This window comes from Lontra canadensis, unplaced genomic scaffold (assembly GCF_010015895.1).
Source record: "Lontra canadensis isolate GAN:19392208 unplaced genomic scaffold, GSC_riverotter_1.0 scaffold61, whole genome shotgun sequence".
In the NCBI taxonomy this organism is placed as follows: Eukaryota; Metazoa; Chordata; class Mammalia; order Carnivora; family Mustelidae; genus Lontra; species Lontra canadensis.
The window spans coordinates 2,658,875-2,674,641 of NW_022631055.1; the positions used below are offsets into that span (position 1 = coordinate 2,658,875).

Genomic DNA, 15,767 nt, shown 5'->3' on the forward strand with positions numbered 1-15,767 from the left:
AGCCTGCTTCTCCCTCTCCCACTCTCCCTGCTTGTGTTCCCTCTCTTGCTGTGTCTCTGTCAAATAAATAAATAAAATCTTAAAAAAAAAGAAACAAAAAACAAAGCAACTAGGTATTATCTGGGTTATAGTTAGGTAATATTTTTTTTCTATTAATAAATATTATTAAAAATAAATGAAACTTCTACATAGTAGCAAGAAGAAGTGAGAAGAAGAGTCAAATGGCATCTCTCAGATTTAAGCAGAGAAATAAAATCTCCTAGTTTACAGATGCCTCATAAATTTGGATTGATTTAAATGTTGAAGGTTGAGTTGATCTTTCCTGTTATGATCTGTCTTGGAATTTAAGACTGACTCACAACATCTCAAGAGGGTAAAGACAGTGTTTCTTTTCTTTTTTAAGATATTATTTATTTATTTGACAGAGAAAGAGAGAAAGAGATCACAAGCAGGCAGAGAGGCAGGCAGAGAGAGAGGGGGAAGCAGGCTCCCCACTGAGCAGAGAGCCAGATGCAGGGGTTGATCCCAGGACCCTGAGATCATGACCATGAGCCAAAGGCAAAGACTTAACCCACTGAGCTACCCAGGCGCCCAAGACAGTATTTTTAAATTACTAGTTATTATTTCTTTGGGGGAATAAAAAGAGCTGTTTAAAACAGCCAAATGAATAGTTATTAATTAATGTTTGTCTTCAACGTCTAGCAGTCTACCTTAGCAAACAAGGTACAAATATGACAAATAAACTTACTGAAGCCTGAAGTTCAGAATTTAAGCAGTTTGGCTAAGTGCAGAAGAAAATGCTATCTGGTTTATGAAATTAGACATAAAAGGAAGAATAAAAGGCTAATTGTACAATCTTAAAACTTAATTGATTTTAAATTTGGATGATATGGTATGTTCTTTTAGCTGAGAAACTTGCTGTATTTACCCTATTTTCCTAACCTGAGCCATAATATACTATCTTACTACTCACTTTATTAATTTAAAAAATTTTAATGACTAATTTCTCAGTCAAAGCTAGAGATTAGTCACAATAGCCTATTATTCCTCCAGAGTCACAGTCATACAAGAATCTGAGGAGTTAATAAACGTTACTTTAAGATGAGTGACTTAGTTAAAACCAAGTTTTCCATTTTCTAGAACTCAAAGACACTTTGAGTATTTTCATATTAAAGTCACTTCATGATTAAAATGCCATTCCCCCTCCTTTTTTTCCACAAACAATTTTTAAAACTTTAATCTATCTAGTGGTAGAATGATATAAAGGCTATTCTATACCTCATGATATTGATGTACATGTTTGCCATAGCAGAATTCATATTTCCACCAACCAACGCCCTATAGGAAAGAAAACAGATCAAGTCACACAAAGAGAATGGGGGATTGTGGTCGTCTCAGTATTGCCATATGAGAATAACAGAAATATATATAACTAGAAAAATTTAAGAGTAATAATATGGTTGAAAATTAAAATAAAAAAGTTACTGAGAAATAATGTCATACAGTGAAAGATGATTAAATATACTTGGTGTGATGTGCACTGAGTAATGCACAGGGTTGTCAGAGCACTACATTACATATGCCTGAAACTAACATAACGGATGTCAACCACACTTCAGTAATAAACAGAAAAAAGAAATTACTGAGAAATAATAATTTAAAAAAGACAAATACAGAGAATAACTGCTGTATTGCCTTGGTAAACTAAAATAAAAATTCCACTTAGTGTATTTCCCATTGAAATTATTAGTTTATTAGGGGCAGAATTTAACCTTCGTAGATGTTAACTCAAGTTTTAAAAGTGATTGCCACATAAATAAAACATAGGCTATTCAATCTTTTTTTTTTTTTTTTAAGGCTATTTAGTCCTTGATGCCCATTCCAGCAATCAGTCAGAATCCCACATGACTTAGTTGTATGTATTTTCTGTCAAGTAAAGGTCAACTTTAGCTTGTAAGTAAAGGTCAAGTTTTAGCTTATGAGCAAAGGAAATATAATGGCTATTACTTAGATTATAGTAAGATGCAGACAGAAAATATCCATTAGGAGGCTTCCAGAATCCTGCCATTTCTCTATTGACAAAAACTTTTTTCAGTGCTGCTGATGCCCTGTGACTAAATAGCACATAAGTGAAGGCTGTTAGATAAATACTGAAACCAAAGGTTCACTTCTCACCCCATGAAAGCAGTAGGAACCACTAAGGAACTCTTTTATGAGTTGGTCATCTGTCAATTTGGATATGTGGGTTGTTCCAACAGTGAGCATAGGCTGAGAACCAACAGCAATGGGTTTGTGGATTGCTGGAAATCTCTCTTCTTTAGTGGATTGCAACTCTTCCTAAAATTAAACACATATGTTAAGGGCTTCTATATCATACTTTTTTTTTAGTTATGACTTTAATTATTATTTTTAAACTGAAGGAAATTAGGAAAATAAAAGTTGCCCACTCATTTTTAATGTGTTTTAAGAAAATGAGTTTTTCAACACTTAATACAATAGAGAAAGCTCTAGACAAATTAGTTCCCTCTATCAGGGGGTATGATGGCCATTCTTAACATACAGGGATAATTACCATTTCATATATTTTATTTCATTTTTCTTTTTTTTGATCATAGCAGCTAGAGTTATTCCAATGCAAGTACCTAGGCTATGCAGTATTCCACCTTACTAAAACACACACACACATTATATACACACAAATACAAAGAAATATACACAAATAGACATCAGCACTTTTTTTTTTTTTTTACTATTTCTAATGGGACTGTAAAATTCCACAATTCTTCTCAAGTACAATCTGATAGTATATATCAAAACCTTTCAATATGTGCTTACGTTTGACCTATTTCTAGAAATTTATCTGGAGTAAAGAATCACCACCGATGGGGTGCAAAGATTTAGCTCCAGTGACATTCAGTGTGGCATTCTTCATGTTAGCAAAAAATTGTGGGTAACAAAAATATTCAAACCAGTAAATAATTTAAGTAACTTTTGGTACTTTAAACAATGGAATATGTGAGTTAATTAAAATAATATTATAGACGATTATGACATAGGAATGTAAAAAATGATATATTGTTAAATGAAAACAAGTGAAGATATTTTATATATTTACACACAAACAGACCACACAGTTTGGTCCTAATTATTTTTTTTTTAATGTCTATCTCTGCGTGTGTATGTATCAAAAAAAAAAAAAAAATTCCCAAAAAGACTGAAAGGAAATGCACTAAAATATTATTTCACCACTTGTTAGATTTTGTCTCTATATTCAGTTCTGGAAAATATGGTTACTATGGGTAAATAGAAGGGTAAAGAGGAGCTGAGTGGGAATAAATATGAATATTAATTATAATTATTAAAATGTAGCAGGATCTCGTTGTCCTGAAAGATGCTGCAAGTTGGTAAAGAAAGACATCCACTAAAGGGTGCAGAGAATAGCAGATTCAGATAGGGAGTGGTGATTCAAAGAGATTTTGATGAAGACTTGAAACATGAAGACTTCATAAAGAGAAAACTCTTGATTCTTGAAACATGAATAATTTCTGATTTATGTAAATGTCTGCAGGTTTTATGTCTGTGTGCACATACACATGTGAACCTGAGGAAGACATAAGAAGGGCAAAGACGTGGGGTGTAAAACAGTATTTAAAACTAAAGAGATAAAGAGGTACTTACTGGTAAAAAATTACATAATTCTAAGAAATTTGGATATTATGGATTTTAGGCAAAAATATGGGATTAGATTTTTTATCAGATTTTAAGTAATACTGTCGCTGTAGCAGGAAGGGAATAGTAAGAACAAATCCTGAGGTGGGGAGCCACTTTGGCAGTTGAAGTAACCCAAGCTACAGAGGAATGACAGAGGAATGACACTCTAAAGGAATGACAGAAGTAGGGTGGAGAGAAAAGTTATGAAAGAGGATAATGAGTTAGAATCCAGAAGTAAACTGGGTTTTGACAGTAAGGGGTGAAAATGAATCTAGATCAGAATTAAAGGAGTATGCCAATTAAAACTGAATAACATAATTAAAAAAAATTAAATAGTAAAAGGGTTCTTTGTAAGTGTATAGTGGACATGATGCCTCCTTTCACCTGCTGTAGTTGCCATTAATCAACTGTGGTTCTTTTCTACTTCTTTGACTGGTAGGAGTCATTGGAAGGTCACTCTAGAAACCAATGACCTTACCCTTCCTCTCTTCCAGTATTACAGACGAGCACAAAGACTGCCATATGACATCTTATTTTTTAAAAGGATTTTGGATTGGGGTTTATTTATTTTTATTTTTTATTTAAAAATAATTAAAAAAATTAATATATAATGTACTATTTGCCCCAGGGGTACAGGTCCATGAATCATCAGTCTTACACATTTCACAGTACTCACCATAGCACATACCCTCCCCAATGTCCCTAACCCAGCCACCCTATCCCTACCCACCACCCCCCAGCAACCCTCAGTTTGTTTCCCGAGATGAAGAGTCTCTTATGGTCTCCCTCCCGATCTCATCTTGTTCCATTTTTTCCCTCCCTAACCCGCACAACCCCCTGCCCTTGTATCAGAGACATCATATGATAAGTGGAAAGGACCTTGGATTTTATGTATAGTCTTTCTACATTCAGAACATACTACGCTCCTGGTACTGTTTTAAGTGCTGAGTATTAAAAACGAAGATGACATAGTCACTGCTCCTAAGGAGCTAAGTAAGGTCTAACAGACTAAACTAATTACTTAGAATGCATGAAACCTGTAGTAAGGTTAGTGAGAAAAAACATTACTAATGCATTGTGAAACCTTTAGCTCAGATAGGGGAAGAGGTAGGAAGGATAGAAGTATGACCATTTATTATTGCTTCTTGTGGACAGAACATCTACTTGCATTGTTAAGAAAAATTATTCCAATAAAAGCAAGATGATAGTTTTTGTGGTAGGGTTTGGAAATTCATAAAATGGTCTAGTAATCTCCAAATAAATGTATTATAATAACAGCACCAATAGCACAAAATTAGCCTCGGTAAATTCATCCCATTTAAAGGCATGATGGACCCATGCTGTCTTTCACTGGTATAACCATTTAGCAGGAATATCTGTACCATCTTTAGGCACAGAAGATGTGATATAGCATATAGACAATTAATTATACCCAGAGGATCCTCAACTATAGTTACCATAGCCTGACACTCATGAACAACAGAGATGAGATGATAAAGATGTGAAAGGCCCTATCACAAAACAGAATGGCTTTGGATGTACTCACCTTAGCACAAGGGGGCACATCAAACCAATGAAGCGTGTATAAGCCTGATAATTCAGGAAGTATCACTTATGCTTTAAAAGACACGCAGACAGAGATACAGGCATTAGATGGTCCTGTGAGCACTTTAACCCAGTAGTTATCAAACTGGTTTAGAGTCTGGGGGACATGGTAGCAAAATTATTACTCATTCTTAGTTGTGTCAACATAGGGCTCTTTTCTTGCTGTCTCTACAGCTGCGTGGGTTATGCATTCAACTTGGACACTGTCTAGTCAAGGAGCCCCTACTGCAAAAAAGCCCCTCTCTGATGGCCCAGAGAATATCATAAAAGAGGTGGGCATATAAGACTCTAAGGGCTGGATTTGAGGGGTAGGTGACAGCTAGACTAACATCATCCTGGATCAATCTGCTACAATGACCCCTCTGTCACCACCCTTCTTGAGTACAGCTCCCCGACCATTGTGTCCTTTTGTTCAACTAGGCCCTTAAGGACACCCGTGGGGTGCAACATTCTTGTTCTGCTGGAGAAGTGACTAGGTCTCACACCTATTTTTTTTTTAAAGCCTCATTAAGACTTTATTTAGTGGGTTATCTAGCAAATAGTTTCTGTACTCACACTTATTCCTAAACATTCTCCTGGGTGGTTCCCTAGTGTGTACTCCCAGCCTCTAGGGTTTATAAAAGCAGGTCTTTACAAGAGGTGGGGGTGTGGAGATCAGGTTGTCATACTATCTATTTGCCATAGCCCAAGAGGCTTCAGTCCTAATGCCCCTTAATAAACCACTTCATGTCAAACAAAACAAAAGTAACAGGTATTAATATCAAAACAAAATTCTGATAGCCAGATATGTATTTTTGTTTAAAACAGAAAATTCATTATCTTTATGGTTACGTTTATTCCACATTTAAAAGGCAAACCATATGACAAATATCATTTTTTTGAAAAAGTTATGCATAATTAACTAGATTTATAAAGGAAAGGATTCTGAGAAAAATATCATTTTAAATAACTACTTGCCCTACAGTATTACCTAAAGTTTTAATCTACAACATGTATTCTAAAGGTCCCAAGTATTTTGAAAGTATTATCATCTGTAGCTTTTTAAAAGTAATTTTTCTCAAATGGCAGATTAAACAGATTAATTAGAGAAAAGTAAGCGCCATTTCTTCTCTGAAGAGTAATTAAAGTTAGGATTTGTGAAGCATTTTGATTGAGCTGACTTCTAAGTACCTGTCAGTATTTAAATCACTATCAGGGAGACACAAGAAGAGAAATCCATGTCCAATCTCTTAATTGAGCACTTCAAATCAAACACAGATTAGTAAGATAATTTTTGCTTCCTATCAGAATGGCAGTGTTCACAACAACTACAAAGAATTGGGCAATACTTTTACCAGAAGTACTCGAGAGAAAGGGGAGAAATAGGCTTTGCAGCTCAAGGTTAGTTATTAGTTAATTAAACCATTACTAAGTACCCACTGTATACCAGGTATCATTCAAGGAGCTGGAAACCTCAAAGTAATAAAGCATAGCATATTCTCCCTTGATCTTAATGTAAGAATCATAGGAAAATCAACCAATTTTAGCCATGTAAGTGCTATAATGGAGGACTGAGTAAAATACAAGATCAAAAAAGAGGAAACACGGATCTCTTCCTGGGGTAATTCATTAGAAGTCCTCTCTCATTTGCAAAGGAAGTAACACGGCTTTAAAAACATGGAGGAAGAGTTGCCTGGCTGGCTCATTAGGAAGCATGTGACTCTTAATCCTGGGATTGTGAGTTCAAGCTCCGCGCTGGGTGTGGAGATTACGTAAAAATAAATAAATAAGTAAATGAATGAAAATTTTAAAAAAATAGGGGAGATTAGGAAAAGATCAGATAGCACATGGAAAAGGAGAAGCAACACCGAGAAGTGGTTAAGAGGACAGGTTCTAGAACCACACTGTTTTGATCTTTATCTCTAACCCATCACTTATCACTTCCCTTCTCTGAACCTCAATTTCCTAATCTGTTAAGGAGGGTGATAATAGTATAGTTTGTAGGTTGCTGTGAGGATTAGATAACAGCTGTTAATATGCAATCCATGTTAACTACTGTGACTGTGGTTTGAGTTCAGGGGAAAGGTCAACGTTGAAGATGTGTATTTGGAACTCATGGGCGTATTAAAGGAAGTTAACAGAATGGGCCTGGATGAGTTCACTTGAGATGGACTATACACACTCTAGAGAGAAGGAACTAGGCTAGAACTGTGGGGAACATCAACATTTTCAGCGGCAGAAAGTAGACAAAGACCTAATACACAGGAGAGGAGAACAGAGAGAACCAGAGAGAATGACTTCAAGTAAAGGAAGGAGAGAAAGTTCAAGCTTCACATGTTTGGTGTTTTGTTTTGTTTTTTTTTTTTAAAGATTTTATTTATTTATTTGATAGATCACAAGTAGGCAGAGAGGCAGGCAGAGAGAGAGAGGAGGAAGCAGGTTCCATGCTGAGCAGAGAGCCCGATGCGGGGCTCGATCCCAAGTCCCTGGGATCATGACCTGAGCCGAAGGCAGAGGCTTTAACCCACTGAGCCACCCAGGCGTCCCCACATGTTCAGTGTTTTATGTGCTAAGATCAAGTTATGCATATGTCCAGTGAACTAAGACCCAAAAGACTGATGTTGAATAAGAAGTTTCAGAAGATGAGTTATAGTCTGTTTCTTCAAGGGGCCCAACTGGGAAGGCCATTCAACTACCTAAAAAATCAACTTCACCACAATTAATAGGATGTCAAACTCTAGAGTATGAAATCATGAGAGTAAGAGAATGATAAAACAGTTTCTGAGAGGGCACCTGGGTGGCTCAGTGGGTTAAAGCCTCTGCCTTCGGCTCAGGTCATGATCTCAGGGTCCTGGGATCGAGGCCCGCATCGGGCTCTCTGCTCAGCAGGGAGCCTGCTTTCTCCTCTCTCTCTCTATGCCTGCCTCTCTGTATACTTGTGATCTCTCTCTCTCTGTTTCAAATAAATGAATAAAATCTTTAAAAAAAAAACCAAAAACAAAACAGTTTCTGAGAAGTACAAGAATTAGGAAAATAATTAAAATCAGTTAAAATATTGGAACTTAAAATTTGAGTCAGAAAAATAAATTGCTATTACTATGCTAAGGAATTATTAAATAATTGATACATGCTCTGAATTTTGGAAAAGAAAGCACTGAGAAAATACCATTAGATAATTCTCATACCTCTTTATTTCTCCTGAAAGGCACCCTTAATATTTCTTCCTGCTGTTCCAATTGCCTCAGGGTGAGGGGTTTGAATGGTGATCCTGGCAGGGACTGGCAAAATATGTCATTCACAGGGGATGCTCTGAATCTATTCAGTAAGAACAAAGCATTAAAGCTAAGCATATGACACTTTAAAGCACGTGAGCATTTCGTGTTTAAAATATTAAATCCACATCCTACCTATATTTAGGATGATTGCACAAGAGTGGTGTCAAAATGACAACTTCATATTCACAAGTTGTAACTTCAGCTACTGAAAGAATTTCATGCTTAGATTCAGGATGACATATGTACATCACTGTACTTGATCTGGGCCGGTTCTGTTTCAAACTACAAGGTGTACCATTTCCCATTCCCACAGGATAGTAGGGTGTCATCTGACCTTCGATATTTTTAGTGGGAATCTTAAAAAAAAAAAAAGAGTGTAAAACAGACTTTTTATTAGAAATGGAGGTAGGGGTGAGGATGGGAGAAACACTTATTCTTAAAGGAAGAAAACTACACTTTATTTATAAACTAACATTTGTAAAAGTAACATTTCTATATTTTCTATAAATTCTTCCTCTAACATTCTTTTGATTCCTAAACTCTTATTTGAGCTAATACTTATTTTCAGACCTAGTTTTATATAGAAAAAAGGGAAATTTTATTTGGTGCTAAAATTAAGATGTAAGATAAGTGTACATTTATATAAAAGGATATAATCTCTTGATTAATATGAACTACTTCTAACACTTCTAAAGAAAGAGATTAAGATAAAATACAGGAACTTACTCTACTGGAATAGTCAGAATTTTCTATACTAAATTCTCAGTGAATGGCTGTGTTATACTTTAGATTCTAGAGGTCTGAAGTCTGATTTGTCAAAGTGGGGCTACTTAGTAAAACAGTATCTTCTAAAACAGGAATCTTAATACTGTACTCATTCATTAATCTACTTACTCTTTTTCCCTGTCATTAATATTAAAAGCCATACTTTTCAACATAAACTCCCACATAAATCTTTTCAAGGCCAGCAAAGGACAAATGAAGAAATGTTCATGGAATGGAGGAACAAAATAGATTACCTCAGAAGACAAGGATTATTAAGGAGCTAGCTCCCATATTTTATCTACATAAACCAAAGAAAAATCTAATATAAGGGCTCTAAAAAATATATTGTTAATAGTATCTCCAAGCAAGCTCTTTGGAGGCAGGGAGCTCATCTTGTATCACTTTGGTACCCTGTCAGCGCCCTATCTAAAATAGGCAATAAACCAATGTTTCTAGGAAAAAAATATTTTGGTTTCTTGTATGCTATTTTCATGCTAGTATCTAGAATTAGAAAATCCTGGGTTCGAAGCCAAGCTTTGAATTTACTGGCTCTCTGACTTTCACCAAATTTCAGTTTTTGTCATTTGTAAAAGGAAAATAATAATATATACTCAGAGGTTGTGGGAAAAATTAAACATTACCGTTTGTTACATGCCTGAGACAGTATGTGGCTTACAAATTGGGGCTCAGTAAATGTTAGTTTTCTTCCCTTACCCTTTTCTTCCTCTTCCTTTATCATTTCACACTTTGAATTCCATCTTGCTATCCTCCAGAGCCACAGTAAATAAATATTTTATCTCAAAGGCAGTCTGTAAAATTAAAATCTTTTAAAATAGCAATGCTATGTGTGTCCATGCTTAGCTTATCAATTCCCCCCAAAGCCACCCTTTTAAGTTATAGGCATCCCTTTTAAGGCCTTTTGCCATTTCACTTTTCTTCTAATAAAATCATCATTATGAGATAAAACCACTTATAGAAATATCCTCTAACAATAGGTTATTTAACTCTATGGGAGTTCTTAGGATTCAGAATGCATTCCTTGAACTACAGGGGCATTTAAAAATTGTGATTAGGTACCCTAAAGAATCATTCTTTTTAAACAATCCTATTTTTCAGTCATCAATTATGCATTCATATTCAGTACACACTTACGAAGTGCCTATATTATATCTAGCACTGTGCTTTGCACTGCGGGGTAAAGAGATAAAAGACAGTCCCTGCTTTGAAGATGCTTGCAGTCTGGTAGCTTGTTATTTACATATGTAGTTTATCTGTTTTACCCATGGGAAACAGGGACCAAAGCAGGGGAAAAAAGCAAAAGCTCTTATTTATAATTGCTTCCAATGTTAAACAGAGGGAACTACTGTGAAGCCTGGAAGTGATACAGTGCCATTACGAAAACTTTCCCAGACACATCTTTGGCAAATTCCTTAATTTTCCTATGATTCTAAAAGTAAAGAGAAGTATCACAGTATAACTATTCTCAGAAAAACCTAACATACTGCAAGTTTTCTTTGGCCCAATCCTTTGAGGTACTTGATAGACAGGTAAAGAATGCACGACTACATTCTGTCATTTAAATTCTGTCATTTCAGTAGTGCAAATTCAGGTCTCACTAATAACAGATGTTAAAAGTGAAAAAAAATCAACACTTGTCACTTGCCTCTTTTGATTTTTCCTTTTCATCTGACTCTTGATCTGTGGAATAATATAAGATATTACCTATGTAAGGTAGGTGTAAAGAATGACCAGTGACTTAAATACAAAATACAAATGATTAAGTTTTCAACCAACTTCATAATTTTAAATTTCTTTCTAAAAAAAGATAGAAAACATACATATAATTTTTATCATACTGCTTTTAGCTAGTTGCCTTGAAATGGTTTTGTTTGAAAGGACAGTCAAATTTAATCCTTACATCTTTACCTAAGAAATATTCTATTTGAGGCATAAAAATGGCCATAAGAATTTTCTTTTGAAGTATTTTTATATCAGTGAGACTTTTAATCTTAAATTAGTTGACTTTGAATAACAGATTAACAAAAATATTTCACAATTTTAGAGACACATCTACGTTTTTATTTTCATGTACAGCAACTAGGCTTACAGTAAGCAAAACACTAATATTAACACTATAAAACAGATAAAGATATGAAGATAACGTGTTATCTTATCAGATTTTGAAAAATTTGTAGACAAAAAGAATAATGTTTGTTGACATAGAAAATAATGAAAAGATCTCTTCGAAAAAGTTTTCTAAGGGATTGTTCAGAAATTTATTTTAGTGTTTTAAAATGCATATGGTTTCCTAACAGATCTTTTAAATTCCAATTTCAACATATGCTTTCAATGAAATTCCAGCATTACTATCACATCACTCTGTAGAAACAAACCTTTTTCAGATAGAAGGTTCTTAGCCAACATATTCCCAAGGTAGTACTCGTGAATATTTACTTTCTATATTGGAATAAAATAAAAATATAGTAAGTATTTTGCAAATACCTAGAACACAACTTTAAAATCATCAATCTCATTATTAAAGTTCTCATTTTATAATGTTCCATACTTCCTATTTTGAAGAAAACCATACCTGACCACTTTCTTTCTCTTCATGGTATTGTCGAATGTGTTTTCCATGACATACTTCGTAAGTCCAATAAGACTCAATCTAAGAAAAATGGATGTATTTAAATATACAAAAGTCATAGAACTCAACTGAATTACTTTTTGATATTTTATGCAGTTGGGTAGATTTCCCTCAAGATTTAGAGTAAGCTTTCATTAACTGAAACATTATTATGCCTCAGAAAAATGTGAAGATTCTGAAGCCTAGTCATTGTTTTTACTAATTAAATCTTTGTGAAAATTCTGTGAAGAAAACAGGTCTAGACTATACCTGGGATCTGTAGTAACCACCTGGCTTAGGGACCATTTTATACATAGTCTAAAAAATAAGAATTAGCATTTTTTATTAAAACTGTGTATAAGGAAATTTTCTTTTGATCTGAAAAACATTCAGGACAATTTGGGAAGTGATATTATTTGAAAATGCTGTTACTGGGTGTTTGCTGCATCTACTATACAGGAATTAAAATGAACAAAATACTACTAAGCAATATCTTTGATTTACAATGAACTTAAAATCTGATACAACATAATAAAGTAAAAAGAAATGCAGAATTATTTTCAAGGGTCTACTGGCTATTGGAAATTTATTTTCTACTTATTAAGTGAACATAAAATACGTACTCTGTAGGAACAACTGCTTTGTTTAAATAGCGGCTCCAATAGCTCTCTTGGATTAGGGCCTTTATAATCCTTTTCTTCTTCCTATGAAAGAACGAGGATTTAATACTTACAATTACCTAGAATTTCACCCAACTCTGATGTCTGGGTATTAACTCATTGTTCAAATCACAAATGCTTGGAAATAAAAGGGGAAAAACAGTCAAAACTTTTAAAAACGTCCTATGGCTTGCCACTTCTTTCAAAAGAATTGAAGTATAAAATAAGGAGCCATATAATCTTTCATTCTTTCTTCTCTTAAAAAAAAGGTTTCTGAGTATCAGTTTCCTGAACAATTCTTATGAAACTATTTCAGAAGTTTTAAATATTTGCATCTGAACAAATTCTAACTACAAAAACCTTAGAATAGTTGAATCTTTTAGAAGGTATAGAAAAGTTTTAAGGTACATCCCAGTTTCCTATATATTTTTACATTTCAGACTTGAATGCCATATGCATATGCAGATGATTGTGCACATGTGTATTTGTGTCTTAATAAAATTTAAAACAAAATGAACAGAGCTATCTTTCACAGATTTCAAATCTGAACAAAACCTAGGAAAGCACTCACTGAGTTTGTAGTATTTCTATTTTACAGACTGTGAAAGTATTACATAAATAGCTCAATAAATTTATTGAGTGGAAGAACTGAGTTTCAAATTTGTTCAAGGTTCCACAGCTAACTGTAGCCTATACCTCAGCCTCCTGGCTCCTAGGCTGGTGTCCTTTTCATTTTACCATGCTGACTCTCCTGTTTCATCTTGAAAGAAGTCATTGCCTTGAAGGATGGATAAGAGGCAGTTAGGGCAGTTCTGGGAGGAAGAAACGGGCATGAGCTAAGGTAGGGAAAAAGCATAGGTACCTATAGATTTGTTGTTAGAAATTCTTTATAAAAAATGTCACAATTTTATTTAAAAATTATATCCTGTTTCAAAACCCTCGTTTCTATTAAAGAAGGCAAGAGTGGAATTAGATTTTCTTTAAAACTATGAATAGTTGGTTGCCAATTTTCCCAAGTTGAACTGTAGAATCAAAGAATTCAAGAATAATAAAAGTGATTACTACTTTTATGATAAACAGGGTTACTGAGAAACTTGTCATTCAGTTTTACTTTAAAATATTTGTGTTTGCAATGTTTTAAATATGCATCTTTGGTGAAAGGAATTATTTATATATTTATAAAAAGTTACCTCATCCCCATTTGTCACAAGGGGCAGAATGCATTTATATTTTTCTTTATGTGTAGTTGTCATGATGACGTAATTATCTTCTTTATATAAAACTCCAGTTGTAGGCTAGAATAGAACAAAAAATACAGTTTTGTTTGTTTGTTTGTTTGTTTTTTGGTTAAGTTGTATTACATTGAATCAACTACAGTCTTAGGTCAAAGTAATTCATCACGTCAAGAGAAGATTTTTAAGGGGGAAATATTCCACATATTATTTAAGATCAAAATGAGGATGATCTTTATAACAGATCTTTATAACAGAGAAAAAAATGAATGAAAATGAAACTTGGAATATAAAGAAGAAAGTAGTAATGCAACTGACTGAAGTTAAAATAGGGATTAAACAGCATTAACAGGCAGGGAACTTGGGTGGCATAGTGGATTATGCGTCTGGCTCTTGGTCTCAGCTCAGCGTGGTTAAGATCAAGCCCTGCATGGGCTCCATGCTCTGCTTGTGTTTCTCTTTCTCTCCCTCTGCACCCCCCACTCCCCCAAAGCTCTCTTTCAAATAATAAATAAATCCTCAAAAAAATGCGTTAAGAGGCAATGAATGTTTACTGATACATCATTACTGAATACTTATTACTCCTATTAACAATTACCACCTATATGTGAGAACCAACAGCACTTTACAAATGTACTCTCAATTCTGTTGAAAGGGACACTTGAACATAATAGTGGTGCATAATTTTTCATATGTGGATAAATTACTTTTAAAGAAAAATCTCCAGGGGTGCCTGGGGGACTCAGTAGGTTAAGCCTCTGCCTTTGGATCAGGTCATGATCCTAGGGTCCTGAAATTGAGTCTGCGTTGGGACTTCCTGCTTGGTGGCGAGTCTGTTTCTCCCTCTCTGTCTCTGTCTGCCTCTCTCCCAGGCTTGTGCACATGCGCTCTCTCTCTCTCAAATAAATAAATAAAATCTTTAAAAAAAAAAAAAAAAGAAAAGAAAAGAAAAAGAAAAATCGATCTTCTGTTCTGACTTAACTTTTTTTTTAGTATATATCCTGGGTCAGCAAACTCTTTCTGTAAAGGGACAGGTAGTAAATATTTTAGGCTTTGTGGGCCATATGATCTCTGTTTCAACTACCCAACTATCAATTGTAGTAAGACATTGCATAAGCAATAGGAAAATGAACAGGTATGGGTGTGTCCTGAAAAAACTATTTACAAAAATAGATGGCTGGCTAACACAAAGGTGTAGTTTGCCAATTCCTGGTATGTATCAATGAAACTATTCAAACTTTCACAATATAAAACCAAACAAATTCACAAGCCAAACAGGAACAACTGTAATTCAAATGAGCATTTCAATTAATATAACTCACATTATTTAACCAAAAAGAAATCTTTGCTTTGTGATAGTAGATGTGTCACTAAGACAGAGGTTTTTATGTTCTGTGATATGTGTTCTGTGATAATTCAACTCAACTTCTCATCTTACCATAGTGTGAAACCACTATACCATTTGGCTATCCCTCGCAAAGAACGAACCACTCTTATTAAGTAACTCTTCTTTTCTCAGTTTAACAAGGACTCATAACCTTAATAAAACAAGTACTACTTGATCCAATGTTTTCTCACACACAAATGCAAATTAGGGCAATGTGTTCCTAAGACAATAAAACAAAACAAAAAATAGTAGTAAATGTAAGCTGTATTAGCTATATTGAAGTTTTAAATCCTTAACATTTTTAACTCATCAATCTTCAAGACAGGCTTTCTACCCATCTTCAGAAAAGGAAACTGAAACCCAGAGATTAAATAATTTGTACAAGGCAGGACACCTGGGTGGCTTAGTCTGTTTAGGTCCTCCCTGCTCAGCAGGGAGCCCACTCCTCCCTCAGCCTCTACTGCTCCCCCTTCTGTGTGCGCATTGCGCACACACTCTCTCTCTCTCTTTCTAATAAATAAAATCTTA

The 15,767-nt window shown here is 34.5% G+C and overlaps 1 protein-coding gene across 1 annotated transcript in view; it reads right to left on the minus strand.

The window, feature by feature from the left end:
* ERLEC1 (endoplasmic reticulum lectin 1) overlaps positions 1-15,767 on the minus strand; it is a 30,873-nt gene that overhangs the window by 9,354 nt on the left and 5,752 nt on the right. The window contains exons 2-10 of the mRNA XM_032877792.1: positions 13,811-13,915; positions 12,585-12,665; positions 11,926-12,003; positions 11,729-11,792; positions 10,999-11,033; positions 8,703-8,926; positions 8,481-8,610; positions 2,176-2,337; positions 1,279-1,338 (exon numbers count right to left, since the gene is read on the minus strand). Of these exons, the coding sequence (XP_032733683.1) occupies positions 1,279-1,338; positions 2,176-2,337; positions 8,481-8,610; positions 8,703-8,926; positions 10,999-11,033; positions 11,729-11,792; positions 11,926-12,003; positions 12,585-12,665; positions 13,811-13,915 (939 nt within the window). The remainder of the gene's footprint in view (positions 1-1,278; positions 1,339-2,175; positions 2,338-8,480; positions 8,611-8,702; positions 8,927-10,998; positions 11,034-11,728; positions 11,793-11,925; positions 12,004-12,584; positions 12,666-13,810; positions 13,916-15,767) is intronic.